Genomic DNA, 18723 nt, shown 5'->3' with positions numbered 1-18723 from the left:
GAAAATACTGTACAGAGGGGTTACAATTACATGGGCAAGATAATGAGTACATTTCTTATCAAGCATTGTAGCCTCCTCCTTTGTTTCCCCTTCCCATCCCTTCCCAGCCTCCCCCCGCCCCCCTAACCAATCCTCCCCCCACACACACACCAAAGTTGTAAAGTTTGTTTTCGACTGGACAACTTGTACTTCTCATTGTTGCAACGGGTCCACCTGTATTCTTATTTAAACGACTTGTTTTTCCCCTTCCCCTCCATCAAATACAGTGAAAGCAGGCGTTGCCTCTACCTCTTGAATTCTGTTCTTTTCCTGTGGGTTGAGAGCATCTTCCTCTCCCACTTTCCCCTCCTACCTTCTGTTAGATAATATTTAGCAGATTTATACTAGAGAAGTTGACTATGTTATGTATCTAGGTAGAGATTATTCTACTGACTGAATGTCCTAATCACATGGATGGATGAATGAGTTCAGGTAATGGAGGGTAAGTGAGCCAAGGAAAGAGTAGCCATTGAGATTGGGTAAAGAGTTTATTGGTTAACTTTAAGTGCTGGTGGAGTTTACTGAAAGTTTTTTTTTGTTTGTTTGTTTTGTGTTTTGGTCTGTCGTGGGGTTTGAACTCTGGGCTTGGGCATTGTCCCTCAACTCTTCATCTCAAGGTGAGTACTCTACTGCTTGAGCAACAGTGCCACTTCCAGTTTCTGGTGGTTTATTGGAGATAAGAGTCTCATGGACTTTCCTGCCTGGACTGGCTTTGAACCATGATCTTCAGAGCTCAGCCTCCTCAATAGCTAGCGTTACAGGGTGAGCCACTGGCACCCAGCCTACTGAAAGTTTTTAAAGGATGTTTCTGGCTCTTTTCATGGATAATAGATTGTACGGGAGCAGGAGAGATGAGCTAAGAAATAATTGGAATACTATAGACTAAGGCATTACTGTTTAGAGTAGACAACCTTGGTGATTATTTCAGATTTTAAAATACGAGACTTTTGGAAACATAAAGTTAAGAATATCTGTTAAGGAAGTGGCGCTGTAGCTCAAGTGGCAGAGCGCTCGCCTTGAGTTGAAGAGCTGAGGGACAACGCCCAGGCCCAGAGTTCAAGCCCCACGACCGACAAAAAAAAAAAAAAGAATATCTGTTAAACATCCAAGAAGAAATACCAAGTAGGCAATGAGATATATAAATATTCAGAGGCGACACTCAGATTGAAAATAGATTTTAAGTGCTAGCTGTAGACTGGGGATTAACTAGGCTGAGCAGAGGCATGAGGATTGAGACCTGATCCCATTGAAAATGTAGCAGAAGAAGCCATCCAGAAGGACTGAAAGATACCAGAATGGTATGAAGAAGCTAGAACCAGTGTCCTAGAAGCCAAAAAAGAAAGGGTTTTTAGAGGAGGAGGAGTAAGTCACCTCCGTCACTATAATCACCCGAATTCTTAACAAAGGAGTAACTTGTCCATGGTCTCTGAGAAAACTCTCCATTCTGGTTAATCAACAGGAATTTTCACAATTACCCTTCCCTGGAAACTACTGAATCTGAGCAAAGTTGTACTCATAAATAGGTCACTGCAATTCCCTTGCTAGATGGCCACTGGTGGCTATTGAGATTTCAACAGAGAGGCTGTGAAGTTAGTGAGAATTAGTTATCAGGAACTGACTACAGTATTACTGTTGCGTGGTGTTGACTATATTGCTTAATCTCAGGAGCTCAATTTTATGTATAAATTAAAAGTAGTAGAGCACCTACCTCAGAGGTTTATTGCAATGATCAAATGAGATTGATGTAATAAACAAAAGACACGCATAATTACAGATAAGGATCTCCTTACCTTATTTCTTCAAATGTGATACCATCTCATTATTGTTAGTTTTAAAGAAATATGTTGGCTAGAGTAAGAAAAATACTTTTCATTCTGACTGTAGAAGTAGTTTCTACATCCTGTGGTCCCTGCCCACAGCAGTTTTGCGAATCACTTTTCAGAACTGGGAGTGGAGCAAAGGCAAGAGACTAGGAGAGGAAAAGAGTAACCAGGCTTTGAGATAGTTCCTTCCCCAGTCCTGAACTCCTTTTAATTCTAAACAGTGTCTAAATGATGAGAGTGAGGGCAGAAAAAAAGGTACGAAAGCCCACTTACTTAATTGTTTGGCAGATCAGGAAGACTGTTTCTCTTTTAACTGACTTTTCTATGGAGGTACTGCCTAAAGGTTTATGAAAGGTTGCATGAAAAAGAAAATACACAAATCTTAGAAGTTGTTTAAGACTCTTGAACTCCAGGCAACCATCTAAAACACTGACTTGAGGAAATCAGAGGGTGGAGAAATGGAGCCTACTTGATGGTGTGGGGTAAAGTACTCACTTTGGTGAAAAAACAGACATGGATTGTAAATGAAGGACTGTCTGTAGTAAGCTTTTGAGGCAGTAGGACCATAGCTTAAAAATAACGTAGGCGAGGACTCAGTGATAGAGCCTGTATTTAGCATGCAGTAGGTCTTGGGTTCTGTCCTCAGGATCAACAACCCAAACTGCCATCATCCCCTTAGGATTCAAGGAAGATTAAATTCTTGGATGTTTCAGTCTCTTAAATAAAAGGCATAGTGGCAGAGAATGAGGGAAAGGCTGACACTGTCAGCAAAAAAGAAGCATAGTATTTGCATATAATCTATCCACATCCCTTAGTATACTTTAAATCATCTCTTTATTGTCCATAATAGTTAATACAATTTAGGAAATAATGAAAAAATAGTCCATATGTATTCAAAACAGTTTTCCCCCAGTGCTTTTTTTATCTGAGGTTGGTTGAATCAACAGATGCAGGATCCATGGATATGCAGTCCTGACTGTACATACCTTGAATATTTGTTCGTCCATTCATTTGTCCATGGACATTTGCTTTGTTTCCTTGTGTTACCTGATGATACCACTAATCTTTTAGCCATTATAACTGCTTTTTAATCCTACATCTTGGGCTGGGAAGGTGGCTCAGTGGTAGAGTGCTTGCCTCGCATGCATGAGGCCCTGGGTTCGATTCCTCAGCACCACATAAGCAAAAAAAAACCGGAAGTGGTACTGTGGCTCAAGTGGTAGAGCGCTAGCCTTGAGCTGAAGAGCTGAAGGACAGCGTCCAGGCCCAGAGTTCAAGCCCCACAACCAAAATAATAATAATAATACATCTGAATTCTTTAGGCTGATTATGCCTGAAGGTGATCTTCCTTAACAGAATTTTCATGTATTTCACTTTATCAGAAATAATCACACTCCAGAATATCCTCAGTGAACTTTTACATGCCTCATGGTATTCTGGGAAGAATAAAGCCTAATCATTTCAATAAGGACAATAAAGTATTACAGATTCTGAAAGAATAAACAGATTCCTTAACAGTTGAAGTGGTTGTTGAAAATTTTTAGCCAAAAGGTAAGATTTGATTGCTTATTTAATATTTAATTTACTAATTTATTTGTGAGTCATCCTGATACTACCTTTCTCATTTAATCAGACAATTAAAGTATGTTTTTTGTGCTTTAATCAAGCCGTTTTTACTGTAAATAATTGTGGGTTCCTATTTGTGTAGCATTGGAGTAGATGCTAACCATATATGAAATTTGTAAGTTAAGATTAATTAAAATTAAATAAAATATTTGCATATTTCAAGTGCTCAATAGTTAACATGTGGCTTGTATCAGCTTACAAGACTACCAGACCCAGAATATTTCCCTCATCACAGTGCTTTTGCATTGTGGAAGTATAGAGCTATTTGTAAGCATTATAATCTAACTGTAGGTAATAAGAAAAATTGCATAGTTTAAGCTAGTAATTAGCAATGTATTATACAGAAGTGTACATTTGTGATAACTTTGTAAATGTATTCATGCTTAAAATGCACTCTTGAGCCAGGCATGGTAGCACATGTCTGTAATCCCAGCAGCACATGTAGAAGCATCACAAGTTCAAGACTGACCTGGGCAACATAGCAAGATCCTATTGCAAACAAACAATCTCTGAGGCATGTTAATTTTTGGTATTACAGCAATACTGTATGAAAATAACTTATACTTACTCTCCAAATAGTTAACATATAGTGTATGAGAAAAAGTGTTGAGGAAAATAGAAACTATAACTTTAAAGGGTATGTGAGACAGTAATATGGTTAAATCAGTTTCATTCAAATGACAGAAATAGAAATTGTCATAGAGCTAAAAATGGTGCTTCAAAAACATTTGGGTGTCACGATCATACAGACCCTTAACTCATACTGCTTTCCTCCCATTATCACCCCTAGTTTGTTTTCAGGTCTTAGAGATAAGTTCATGAACTTTTTCTTAGTGCTCTGTGACCTTATATTTTTCAGATTCATCATAGCTCCAAGTGACTAGAGGTAGTTTATACTTCTTTCACATCCTAGGTTTCTGATTCATGCTGTACCCTGATTTATTACATTTGCCTTATTCCCTAGATTGGTCAATTGGTTTTAGTTTGGTTTTGATACCTGAATCTGCCCCTCAGGTACAGAGTGCTAGTTCTACTGAGGATTTAAAGGAAAATCAGAGGGGTAGGTCAAAGAGAAATTGAATTTTGCTTAATTCTCCAGCTTATTGCCCAAAAAGATAGTGACAGAGAACATGTCACAAACTCTTCATCCAAATTTGAAATTATTATCACTAGGATCATTTGAAATTATTGTCACTAGGATCATTTTAAGGAACCTAAGGAGATGATGGTATGGGAAAAGCTTTATTATCTGAAGGCCCAGGTTTGAGTCTATATGATTGTTTATTACAAGTCCATTTGTGACCTAGAGTAAGCCTTTAATTTCATATTTCTCATGGGAAAATGTCTCCTATGCTAATTTTAGGAATTAAATGAAAGAATATGAATGTTAGTGCCAAGGAAAGGTACTGCACAAACAGATATTTGATAAATGTTTGAATCTAAGTCTTTATTGTTGTTAGTACAACAAAATGGTAAAACAAGGGCTGAGAAGGTGGCTCAGTGGTAGAGTGCTTGCTTTGCATGCATGAAGCCCTGGGTTCGATTCCTCAGCACCACATAAGCAGAAAAAGCCAGAAGTGGCACTGTGGCTCAAGTGGTAGAGCGTTTGCCCTGAGCCGAAGAGCTGAGGGACAGCGCCCAGGCCGAGTTTGGGTTGCACAACTAACAACAGCAACAAAAAGTTCTTGCCAAATTTTCTCTGCCAGGCTTTAAAAAAATAAGAAGTCTGTGAGACTTGTACATCCTTGTTTAACTTTTTTTTTTTTTTTTTTTTTGGTCAGTTGTGGGGCCTGAACTTTGGGCCTGGGCGCTGTCCCTCAGCTCTTCAGCTCAAGGGAGTGCTCTACCACTTGAGCCACAGTGCCACTTCCTGTTTTCTGAGTGGTTTATTGGAGATAAGAGTCTCACAGACCTTTCCTGTCCAGGCTGGCTTTGAACTGCGATCCTCAGATCTCAGCCTCCTGGGTAGCTAGGATTACAGGTGTGATCCACCAGCACCAGCTTGGAATAATTTATGTAAAAGTGTAACGTTTTTCCGCCTTAAATGTTTTCTTTAAGCATTTTATTACAATGTTTTTATGAAAGAATGTTTTACTACATTGCTAGTTTCTTGCATCAAAGAATGAATTGTAAAACTGTATGCTGATATGGACCATGTGGTCACCTTCACTTGTTTTTTATGAGAAGTATTTTAGGTTTACATTGTAAATTCCATTTCTTCTTGATACATACTTTAACTACTCTGTAAAAAAAAAAAAGAATTGTTTGTGTATATGGCAGATGATAAAGGTAATCATTTGAAGCACTCCAAAATAATTATTCCAAAATAATCATGAGTATATGAGAGCATACTTTTTCCCAATGCTGAGTTTGTTCACATGAGCATGCAGTATGAATCTTGATAGAAATCCAAAACAAGCACAGCTGTGGATTTGTTTTTGAGGAGTAACTGTACAAATGAGGGCAGGGATAGAAACAAACCAATTTTCCCAAGAGTACATCTGTCCCAGATCCAATTAATTAATCAGCAAAGTTGAATTTTTGCGAGTATTCTAAGCATGTCAGTTTTTCAGACATTTCATCTGACCATCCAGCCTAAAGAGCACCACACCAAGCCTCTATGTTGTGCTTTTCTGGTTTTTTTCTCCCCAGTGTCACTGAAATGGTCTTTTTTATTTAGCTATCTGGTTTTGCTTTCATGAAATTAGGAACTTTTTTATATTGATCTTTATTCTCTCCCTAATATCTGTAATGTGTAGTACATATGAATTAAAGAAAATAGATTAATTCATTTTGTAGTTTATAACACTGGAGTCTTGTGTAATTTGTGCATAGTGTTTATATCCATTTCCCAGAACTGGGTCATTTTAATTAAAAACAATTATATAGTTACACATAAAATATTAAATATGTTTCCTCCTTATATATGATTATAAGTGGTTACAGAAAATTATGTTTGCTTTTATAACATGATCTATACTTACTAACCTCAAATTACTTTAACAAATATGTGATGATAAGAAAACTTAATATCCAGGATACTTTCTATTAGGGACTTAATATGGGTAAAATGTGAAATGGAAACCCTGAAGTATACATTTAAATTTTTTTTCACATTTTAGGTACTTGGTATGATCGATTAAAAGACAGTACAAGCCAAGTACTGGTGGCTCATGCCTGTAATCCTTGCTGCTCAGGAGGCTGAGATCTAAGGATCATGGTTCAAAGCTAGCCTGGGCAGGAAAGTCTGTGGGATTCTCTTACCTCTAATTAATCAAAGAAAAAACTGGAAGTGGTGCTGTAGCTTAAGTGGTAGAGTGCTAGCCTTGAGCAAAAGTAGCTTAGGGACAGCTTCCAGGCCCAGGGTTAAAGGCCCAGGAAAGCAAGTAATAATAATAATACAAATTATAAAAAGGTAAAGTTGATGAAGTTGCTGAGTGAGAGTTTGGGGGAGGATGGGTATGTGTGTGTACTGGGGTTTGGTCTTCGGGCCTTACATTCATTCTCACTTAGCTTTTTCTGCTCAAGACTGACATTCTACCATTTGAGCCACATCTCCACTTGGGTCTTTTTTCTCAGATGGTCTTCCTGGTTGGTTTCCAGCAGGGAGCTTCAGATCTCAGCCTCCTGAGTAGCTAGTATTACAGGTGTGAGTTACCAGTGCCCAGCAGTGAGTTCATTTTAATTTGTAAGTCCTATTGTGGCTCAAATGACAAAGTTTATCATTTTCATTGCCTTTGTTTACACTTTCACTTAGTTTGTTAGGAAAAATCACATCATTTGTGAAATGGAGGTAGACTTTGAGCTAGGCATGTAGAGATCATTATCACTCTTTCCTGCCTCTAGAGGAAATGATGAAAAGTTGTTACATGGATGCAGAAGTAGATAATATTTTATCAAAATAAAAAGCATGTATTTTCCACTGTATAGTAAGAGTCCTGATGTGAGACCACCTTTCTCTCTGCAGTAGCAGGAATTTGTGGGATAAGAACACATTTATTCTCTGTAAAACACTCTTATGAGCCAGCCAGCTGATTTTCAGAGTGTAAGGTTGAACTGTCTGTAACATGTGTTTTTGTTCAAGCAATTGCACACATTGGTTTTGTATTCTTTTTTTTTTTCTACAAATTAATCATGCCTGTAAACTTTTTTTGCCATGGGTTTTACAATGCAGTATTTCATGGTTGCAATGTCATTAACTATCTCATAACTTTATAGCTACACTAATTAAGATCAAACCCCTCTTATCATTCCTCAATTTGAATTATATGACCAGAGTCAATATTCTTTAACATAAATAAAAGCAGTAAAATATAGATTGTTAAATCCTAGAGTGTAAGTAAAGCTGTATGTTCTACTTAACTACAAGGGTTTCTTCTCTTTTTAGACCTAAACCTTAAATAATAAAATTTAAATTTACTCAATATTGAAATGCACTGTGATTCCAAGAAGAGTCCATTATTAAACATAGCTCTCCATCTCAGGAACATGGAAGTGAAATTGTGAAACTGCATTGGTTTTTACACTTGTTGAATTCTAAATGTTTGAGTACTTTTTTTTAGTGAAGCAAATCCTTATGTTCCCAAGATACAAATAAAGGAGAGCTCTAAGAGGTCTATGACTTAAGATTTAATGGCTGGATTTAATTGTAAAGGTTTGATCATTTTTCCTGCCTCTAGAAATATTCAGGCTTTCTGAACTGGTACCATGTACCAGCTCTAGAGCTACTCATTCATTAAAAAAGCTTGGTGGCTCACGCTTGTAATCCTAGCTACTCAGAAGGCTGAGATCTGAGGATTATGGTTCAAAGCAAGCCCAGGCAGGAAAGTTTGTGAGGCTCTTACCTCTAAATAACCATCAGAAAATTAGAAGTGGTGCTGTGGTTTAGTGTGGTAGAGCACACACAGCCTTAAGCAGAAAAACTCAGTGACAGCAACCAGGCCCTGACTGAGTTCAAGCCACACTGCCCACCCACTCAAAAAAAAAACAACAAATAGCTTGTCCAATATTGGCATGGGTGAAATATTGCTTTAGGCTCCAAGATACAGAGATGAAATGTCTGTATATGTCAGCCCTCTTCGAATTTGGAGTGGTACCATCTGTCCTGAGTAAACTATGTGGAAAACATAAACAAATGCATTTGTGTCTTTCTGCAGTGTCATAGTTTATTGAATCTCAATAAATTCACACAAGCTTCATCAATTTTGTTGGCACTAATTTGCCAGGTATTACTGATTGTGCTTGATAACCATGAGCCATTGGCAAAGTCTTTTATTCCCATTTTAATTATTGATATTAACTTAATAATATTAGGCTACAGGAAGCTAAGAGTTAATATCACTTCAAGGTTCAAAGACACCTTCTGTCTAGGAAAAAACTAGAATTGATAAAGGCCCGCATTCATAGTAGGTGGTCAGATGAGGAACTCATCCACCTAGTTCTTGAGGCCTGGTTGTGTCAAACATCAGGGCTGTTCCCTGATGCTGGTGTGAGGTGTAGAGTTGATTTCAGTCTTACTGGATCTGACAGCTGGCAGTTCAAAAAGCTCTAATTCCAGTGGTCCACTTACACGCCCAGGAATTTTTAGCCGAGCTGACGCCCTAGAGTCAAGAGTACATTGCCTGTTGATCCCGGATATTGTGACACCACACCACACCATAACACACACACACACACACACACACACACACGCACACACACGCGCACGCACACACACACACACACACACACACACACACACACACACACACCATGCTCATCTGATACAGGTGAGGCCACATTACTCCTGGGTGGTCTAATGTGATGGATGAGTATGTGGACTTGTTTTTTGTAAGATAGGTTTGACCAAATACCCATATGTCCATTTTGTCGCTGTTTATTTTAATTCAGAGATGGTAAAATTTCATTTATGTAAGTAAGTTACCTGTCCTTCTGTCCCATGTTTTGGGGCTGTACAGAACAGTGGCTGTTTACTTGCTCACACAAGATACAGTCACCCTGCCTCAGCAGTTGCTCTCACAAAGTGTGGAGCAGTGGAGCTGTTTTATAAAACACTCAGGACAACACACAGCCTGAAAGCTACTATTGTGTAAAATAGGGAGAACTGATCCGCATTCCCTACAGGACTGAGTTCCTTGAGGCAAGATTCTTTTGCTCTTTGCTTGATGTCCTAGATGCCCCTAAGGGCTGGTCCTGGGAAGCTTCTAGATAAGGGTTTGTTGAAATGAGGGGATAGAGGAAGACAAAGACAGTTCTATGCTTTCCCAGTGCTGAACAACTAGACACATAATCTTGTAGTTGCAATACAAAACTATAAATTATAGTTTAAATTATAAATGTTTGAATAAAATATTACAGAGCTATTGGGGGAAAATGGCTATCTATCATGGAGAAATGGACAAAAACAGATCTTTTCAGTTCACTTAGTCATACACATTTATGTCTCCCCCCCTTTTTTTAAAGGTGTATTGGGGTTTGAACAAAGGCCTCATATTTGCTAGGTAAGTGCTGTAACTGTAGTCATATCCCCATCTCTTCTTGCCTTTTAGTTAATTTTCAGATAGGGTCTTGTGATTTTACCCAGGGCCAGCTTCAGAACATGATCATCCTGATCATCCTACCTTTACCTACACGTAGCAGGAGTTACAGACTTGAGCCATTGTGCCTGGAATATTCTTTGAGATAGGGTTTCACTAAGGTTTTGTCCAGGCTCACCTTGTACCATGATCCTCCTCACTCTACCTCCCAGATAGCTGGGATCCTTTAACAACCACTGTGCCCAGCCTAGGATTTCATTCTTAAACACAGATCGGAAGATAAAGACATACAGTATTATATTACACTTAGTCTACTTTAAGATAAAGTTATTATAATACCAGAAAAGGCTAATGAGGATTGCTGATTTGGAAAATGGAAGAGCATGAAATCTGCTTAAGTTATACTTCCTTTTTGTTGTTGTTTGTTTGTTGGTTGGTTGGTCCTGGGGCTTGAACTCTGGGCCTGAATGCTGTCCCTCAGCTCTTTAGCTCAAGACTAGCACTCTACCACTTGAGCCACAAGTGCCACTTCCAGTTTTCTGAGTGGTTTATAAGAGTCTAATGGATTTTCCTGTCTGGGCTGGCTTTGAACAGTGATCCTCAGATCTCAGCCTCTTGAGTATCTAGGATTACAGCCGTGAGCTATCTGTGCCTGGCTTAAGTTATACTTCTTTTACTAGTACAGCTGGGCACCAGTGGCTCACGCCTGTAATCCTATCTACGGAGGAGGCTGAGATCTGAGGATCACGGTTCAAAGCCAGCCCAGGAAGGAAAGTCCGTGAAACTCATCTCCAATAAACCACCAGAAAACTGAAAGTGGCTCAAGTGGTAGAGCGCGTTCACCTTGAGCTGAAGAGCGCAGGGACAGTGCCTGAGCCCAGAGTTCAAGCCCCACGACTGACATTAAAAAAAAAAAAAGAATACAAGTACAGGGTCTCATATAATTAACTATAATAAATAGGATAGGTACAGCATTACTCCATATTAATGTCTGAGGAAGTAACTCAGACTTACTTTATAGTGTAGCATGTTGATTAATAGCTATCATAAACCACTAGTAAAATTCAGTAGAATTTATTATTTTAGTCAAAAAGGTAGATAAATGTGAAATATATTTAAAATTATTTCACCCAAAGTGGTAAAAATGAAAACTGGTATCAGTTCTGTATAAACTTTAGGCTTTGGAGTTATTTGGTCTCTGTTGCAGCTATTTAACTCTTCATGTGTAAAGTAGAAGTATGCTTATGTTCCAATAAAATTCTATTAAACCGCTGGGCCCTGGTGGCTCACGCTTGTAATCCTAGCTATTCAGGAGGCTGAGATCTGAGGATCGTGGGTAAAAGCCAGCCTGGGCAGGAAAGTCCATGAGACTCTTATCTCAAATAAACCACCAGAAAACCAGAAATAGTGCTGTGGCTCAAGTGGTAGAGCACTTGCCTTGAGCTGAAGAGCTGAGGGACAGTGCCCAGACCCAGAGTTCAAGCCCTATGAACGACAAAAAAAAAAAAAAAAAAAAAAAAAAAAAATTCTATTAAACCATTCTTAGCCAGTCTTTGATTTAGAGAAAATTGTTAGAACTCTGGGAAACCTGAGTGTTCAGTATGGCTCATGCTAAAGCAGACAAAAATACATAAAGTCACATTCAGTATAATGATATTTAGTCAATGATTGGCCACATATAGAGTAATGGTCCCATAATGCTGTATTGTCTGGGGCTAGTGTAGCTGTCTTTAAGTACATACTATAATATTCACTTAAAGACACATTACTTCCCAGACAGTCCTCGAATAACAAGCAGGCTATATCCCCAAAATCTCATGGTAAGTAGAAAAGACTACAAGGCAAAATCACATATCTTTCCTCTAGAAATGTAATCAGTCTATGGTAGATGTCAGTTGTTTGTTCCATTATGGCAGGGCTGTCTGAGAGTGTATCTTGCTGCCATTGAAAGTATCTTGATCATAGACAGAATCATGCTGCATATTGCTATTATAGGAAGAGCTTCAAATTCCAAGTATGGTTCATGTTGAATATGTGCATTTTTGTAAAGTTCATGTTTTCCTTATAATAGTGGACTATCTGATGATAGAAAACAAAATGAGGGTTTTTTTTTTTACATGTCTTGTTTAAAAATGGAGAAATACACGCAGATACTGGGCTGAGTGGCTTTTTAAAAATTACATTGAATGCTGTGAATGTGACTTAGTGGTAGAGTGCTTGCCTATCATGCATGACGCCCTGGGTTTGATTCCTCAGTACCACATACATAGAAAGATCCAGAAGTGGCACTGTGCTTCAGGCAGTAGAATGCTAGCTTTGAACAAAAGAAGCTCAGGGACAGTGCCCAGGCCCTGAGTTCAAGCCCCAGGACTGGCAAAAAAAAAAAAAATTGGAAGTATTGGAGGTGTGCCTTTAGCAATAGTGCACAAGCCTAGCAAGTGTAAGACCCTGAGTTTACACCCCACAGCGAAAAATGAAAAAGTTTGAAACTGCTCTGAAGTACAGAAGGCCTCCTTGCCTGTGGAGATGTCCATGCTGTGTACACCTTGTGTACACACTTTATACACTTTCCTCTGTGTGCATAACACAACGCTTAGTTTATATATTGGAAGCTTTAAAATTTTAATAACATAAAGCAGCTCTAGCAGTCTGCTGTTGAACATGTCATGTGAGTGTTGGCTCTAGTGTTCTGTCGTGTCCTCACCTGTGGCGTGAGGCAGTGCAGCACCTCTGTGGTGAGATGGACAAGGTGAATGATGTAGGGATGGAAGATGTAAGGGGGAGGCAGTGTTTCTCAGCACACTAGTACTTGAAAATATGTCCGGGCACCGGTGGCTCATGCCTGTAATCCTAGCTACTCAGGAGGCTGAGATCTGAAGATCCTTGTTCAAAACCAGCCCAGGCAGGAAGTCTATGAAAACTGCAAGTGGCACTGTGGCTCAAGTGGTAGAACACTAGCCTTCGGCACAGAGAGACTCAGGGACAGGGCCTAGCCCCTGAGTTCAAGCCCCAGGACCAGCAAAAATAAATAAATCAACGTTTTTTTAAGTTTTGATACTTTGTAACATGTCTTCTTAGGGATCTCTTTGACTTCTGCTTAGAGTATGTTGGAATTCTTTAATGTGTATATTGATATCTTCAGATTTAGATTTTTCCATTGAATCTTTAGTTATTACTGAATCTTAAGTGCTGAAACCTTCTCTTTATGGCCTATGCATCTTAGGTGCATAACCACTGTGTGTGGTCAGTAAAGTCTGTTCTATCATCTCTTCACTCAGCTAGTGACCTAATAAAGATGATTTCAAAGGTGTTTAAAAAAAAAATAAGGAAAACTAACACTGTCTTTATTAATCCCTTGGAAGCTACAGAAGCCAAGGATGATTGAAGTGTGGTGGCTAGCCTTTGTGCCAGCCCCTCAGTAGTCTATGAGACTCTTACATCCAAACACCACCAAAAAGCCAAAAGTAGAACTGTGGTTCAAGTGGTAGAACACTAGCCTTGTGCACAAAAGCTCAGGGACAGCACTTGGGCCTTGGAGTTCAAGTCCCAGGTCTGGCACCAAAAAACAAGCCCAAGGATGCTTCATCTGTTACTTGAAGAGTAGATTCTTTTTGCCTGTTTTGTCTCCAGGGTCCTGTAGTTACTGGTATAGTAGACAGGTAATGAATGATAGTAACTACTGCCATGGAAAGACTGAAGCTTAACTTTAATACATACCAGAGTTCGAAAATAGTTTCTTCAGATATTTTCTGTAGTTATATCTTTCTCTCAGTTCTGTGTATTTGATTTCTTCCTTTTTATAGATAACGTACCTAAATTGTAGAAGCATTACTATATACAAAAATAATATAGATTTAGTTGTACTCTATAAATTATAATTATATATTGTAATTGTTGGGAAAATGGAGGAGAATAGAAAAGGAATAGGTCAGACTCGATCTGTAAGGACTGTTTATTGAGGAACAGCGAGGGGCACAGACATTCCTGCAGGTTTGAGGTTGTGCAAGGGACTGGATTTGGGGGATGGGCTTATATAGATCTTAACAAGGAAGCAGAGGATAAAAATGGGCTATGGTCTCTTGGAAGCCAAGAGCAATGTCCTTGGCCAGGCCCACAGTGGAATGCTGTGGTGTAGGGGCCATTGTCTCCTGGGGGCCAAGGACGGAATAACTTGCCTGTGGATAAGCGCATGAGCACGCACCTAGTGCTTTGCTTGACCCAGGGGAATAAGGCAGGACTCAATCCTTAATATTCCATCCTTGGATACATAAAAAGATTGAGCAGAGGTGGGAGAGGCAGATCCTTCAGTAATTATATTCAGTTATATGTTATTATAAATCTGCTATCACAGATATTTTGTGTGTATATGAATACACACAAAATCACTTAGGTCGTATAATTGGAATTTTACTCAGAAAGTGCACTGTAACTTCCATGTCTTGTTGACTAATCTGGAAGCTAAAAAATAATATGACTGCTTTCACATCTCAGTAAAACCTGGGTCATGTCTTACACAAGTTCAAACCCAAAGATCTCTTCTATCATTTAAAGGAACCTGGATTGGACATACCTTAGCATCTGCAAAAAACAACCTGCCAGATAGTGTGTTATCTATGCTGAGTGTTAGTAATAATAGAAAAAAGAGAATTAAAAAACTGAAGAAGTGGCGGGAAAGCGAGATTTCCAAATAAAAACATAGCAGCTTTATATTACATTCCCACTTACAGAACAGAAGCCACTATGTGATCTTAAAGCCCAATAAAGAATTAAAATTTTACATTTTGAAAATTAGGTGATTTCATTGTTGTTTCTCAGAAAATAACAGGGTGTTTGGTTTTGTTTTGGTAGTACAAGGTTTGAAATGGAAGCTTTTTTCTTTCTGGAGAGGCACTGTACCACCCGAACCATCCCTCTAACCCTCTTTGCTTTTGTTATTTTTACATAGTGTCTCATATTTTGCTCATGATAGCTTGCCTGTACCATGATCATTGTATGTATTATTTTCTGTATAGCTGGGAAGGCAGGTGTGTACCGCTATCCCCAGCTATTGGTTGAGATATGGGAAGTCCGTTAACTCTTGCCCTGCTTAGCATCTAATTACAATCCTTTGGTCTCTGCTTCCAAAATAGCTAGGTTTAGTAGCCACTGTGCCTAGCTAATAGTTCATTTTTGGCCTCAGTTGTTACTAACTAGATACCATGTATGCTTATTTTAAATTTATTCTTTTTAAAACTATAAGACATTATTTGTACAGCATAGCTACTTTCTAATGTTATCATTGTACTAATGTGGACACTTACTTGAAGATTATAGACTTTCATATGCTATTTTAAAACTTTACTGACAGACCACCTACTTAAAAAAATCTTTTTCTCTTTAATTGTACTCTTAGTGAAATGTGTGGGCTTACATAACACATGACAACTTAAACTATTGGGTATAAAAAGGTTGATGTTGCAGTACTGAGGTTGGGCTTACTTAGGATTTGTGAATAGGTACTATAGCTAAGTGTATCTTTCCCTATTGCAGGATGACGTAGCTTTGCCAAGGACTCAAGACGCTAAGCAGAAAATGAGCTTAACATCCTGGTTTTTGGTGAGCAGTGGAGGCACTCGCCACAGGCTGCCTCGGGAAATGATTTTTGTTGGGAGAGATGACTGCGAGCTCATGCTGCAGGTATGTTCTGCCTTTTGTATGTCACTACTCACCTCAAAAAAACAAACAAACAAAAAAACTCAACTATTTATTTAGGATCTGGTCATGGGGCCTGAACTCCGGGCCTGGGAGCTGTTAGCTCTTCAGCTCAAGGCTAGCACTCTACCACTTGAGCCACAGCGTCACTTCCAGCTTTTTTCTTTTTGCTTATGTGGTGCTGAGGAATCAAACCCAAGGCCTCATGCATGCAAGGCAAGCGCTCTACCACTGAGCCACCTTCCCAGCCCCTGGTTTTTTTTTTTTTTAATACATTTTTTATTGTAAAAATACTGTACAGAAGGGTTACAGTTACATGAGTAAGGTAATGAGTACATTTCCTATCAAGCATTGTTACTTCTTTGTTTTTCCCCTACCCTCCCTGCCATCCCTCCTCCACATCTTGAGCACAAGTTTTTGAATGGGGAACAGAATACCCTAGGTATATTCCAATTGGGATACCTTTTTCCTCACCCTGATGGAGGCATGTGATGTTTCCCTATCTGTGCCTTGACGTACATACATGTTGGGCTTCTGGAAATAAGACGTTATGAAAAGAAAAGATGATGGCCTCATTTAGATTGTGCTATGAATTTTTATGTCTCAAGCCGTCTGCCTCTTGGCAAGCTGTTGTTCTCTTTTCATTTATCCCCATACTTCCCACTTGGCTTTTGCCTTCTGCAATAAGGTGTTACTGTTGTTTTTTTGTTTTGTTTTGTTTTTATTTTTTATTTATTTTATTTTTGGGGGTATCTGGTCGTGGGCCTGAAGTCTGGGCCTGGGCGCTGTCCCTCAGCTCTTCAGCTCAAGGCTAGCACTCTACCACTTTAGCCACAGCACCACTTCCGGCTTTTTTCTTTTTGCTTATGTGGTGCTGAGAAATCGAACCCAGGGCCTCATGCATGCAAGACGAGCTCTACCACTGAGCCACCTTCCCAGCCCCTTTGTTTTATTTTTTAAAATCATTTTACAATTAATATAATTGTACAAAGTGGGGTTTCATTGTGATACTTCCACACATGTATATAGTGTATTCTCATCAATCTCAACCCCTCTGCTCCTCTTACCCTTCTTCCTCCTTCTTAAAACAATTTCCATTTTCATACATGGGTTTTCTTCTACTTTCATACATAGAAACAAACACTTTGACTGTATTCATCATTATTCATCCTCCTTCTTAGCCCAACCCGATCCCAAGATAACTTTTTGATTTTTGTTTGGGGGGACGGTGGGCTTGGGGCATAAACTCAGGGCCTAGGTGATGTCCCTCAGATTTGTGCAGAAGGTTAGTACTCTACCACTCAAGCCACAGCTCCACTTCTGGCTTTTGGTGATTTGTTGGAGATAAGAATCTCATACACTTAACTACCTTTACTGCATTTGAACTGGGATCTTCAGGTCTCAGACTCCTGAGTAGCTAAGATTATAGGTATGGGCCACCAACACCCAGCTTTTTTCTAATGAGAGAGGAAGTAGTAACTTCCAAGTTCTTTATATATTAGACACTAAAGTACAAGCCATATTTCCTCGCTATTTCTGGTGCCACCTTTGCTGCTTAATATCAAAGTTTACATAGCTACCTTATGACAAGTGGTTTTAAAGTTCAGATTCATTGGTTCCCAAGCTATTTCTTCCTGTGATTGTACTGATACTTCTTTTCAGTAGCAGTTTCCTAAAGCTTATAAATGATGTACAAACAACTGACTTTGAGGGAGAAAATGGAAGAGAGCTTTAAAAGGGACTCAAAAGCAACTTTAAAAAACTTTTTTAGGGGCTGGGAAGGTGGCTCAGTGGTAGAGCGCTTGCCTTGCATGCCTGAGGCCCTGGGTTCAATTCCTCAGCACCACATAAGCAAAAAGAAAAAAGCCGGAAGTGGCGCTGTGGCTCAAGTGGTAGAGTGCTAGCCTTGAGCTAAAGAGTTGAGGGACAGCGCACAGGCCCAGAGTTCAGGCACCACGACCGGACCAAAAAAAAAACTTTTTTACTCATGTAATTGTAACCCCTCTGTATGGTATTTTCACAATAAAAAAAATACAGTGAAGAAAAAACTTTTTTAAAACTCCTTTTTATTGGCTTTCTTTCACTCATAAAGCTCACCCAAAAAACCCAGTTTTAGAATCCACATTTCAAGTAAGGACAATTAGAGACAAAGATACCTCATTATGACTCTTTTATGTCTTTGGATTGCTGTACAATTATAATTTCCAGTATTTAAAGAAAAAGATTCAAGAAGTGGCGCTGTAGCTCAAGTGGTAGAGCGCTCGCCTTGAGCTGAAGAGCTGAGGGACAGCGCCCAGGCCCAGAGTTCAAGCCCCACGACCGACCAAAAAAAAAAAAAAAAAAAGAAAAAGATTCAGAGTTGGGCACTGGTGGCTCATTCCTGTAATCCTAGCTGCTCAGGAGGCTGAGATCTGAGGATCACGGTTCAAAGCCAGCCCAGGCAGGAATGTCCGTGAGACTCTTATCTCCAGTAACCACCAGAAAACTGAAAGCGGCACTGTGGCTCAAATGGTAGAGTACTAGTCTTGAGCTGAAGAGCTTAGGGACAGTGCCCAGGCCCAGAGTTCAAGCCTCATGAGTGACAAAATAAGATTTGGGGCTGGTTATGTGGCTTAGTTGGTAGAGTACTAGTCTTGAAAAAAAGAAGCTCAGGGACAGTAACCAGACACTGAGTTCAAGCCCCAGCACTGGCAGGAAATAAAAGAAAAAGATTCTTCAGGTACTGTTTTTTTGTTTGTTTGTTTGTTTGTTTTTAAGTAACAAGATACATAAAGGATGGCCTTACCTAGCACACACAGGCCTGGATTCTACCCCAAAAATCATGGAGAAAAACATATACAAGGAGGGGGCTGGGAAGGTGGCTCAGTGGTAGAGTGCTTGCCTTGTATGCATGAATCCATGGGTTTGATTCCTAAGCACCATATAAGCAGAAAAAGCCGGGCACTATGGTTCAGGTGGTAGAGCACTAGCCTTGGGCTGAAGAGCTGAGGGAGTTTAGACCCCATGAC

The 18723-nt window shown here is 39.3% G+C and overlaps 1 protein-coding gene across 7 annotated transcripts in view; it reads left to right on the top strand.

Annotated features, from left to right (window-relative positions):
* Cep170 (centrosomal protein 170) overlaps nucleotides 1-18723 on the top strand; it is a 92598-nt gene that overhangs the window by 6679 nt on the left and 67196 nt on the right. For 6 of the 7 annotated variants that reach the window (XM_070041916.1, XM_070041915.1, XM_070041914.1 and 3 more), the window contains exon 2: nucleotides 15554-15700. In XM_070041916.1, coding sequence (XP_069898017.1) covers nucleotides 15596-15700 — 105 coding nt within the window. In that variant the 5' untranslated portion in view covers nucleotides 15554-15595. Of the gene's footprint in view, nucleotides 1-3330; nucleotides 3414-15553; nucleotides 15701-18723 lie in introns of those variants that run through there. The other variant, XM_070041911.1, reaches the window with a different exon arrangement.

The sequence above is a fragment of the Dipodomys merriami genome, unplaced genomic scaffold, assembly GCF_024711535.1.
Source record: "Dipodomys merriami isolate MVZ:Mamm:240054 unplaced genomic scaffold, mDipMer1.0.p SCAF_31, whole genome shotgun sequence".
NCBI classification, from domain to species: Eukaryota; Metazoa; Chordata; class Mammalia; order Rodentia; family Heteromyidae; genus Dipodomys; species Dipodomys merriami.
The sequence above is the reverse complement of the archived record's forward strand: the minus strand, read 5'-3'. Positions and strand labels throughout refer to the sequence as shown.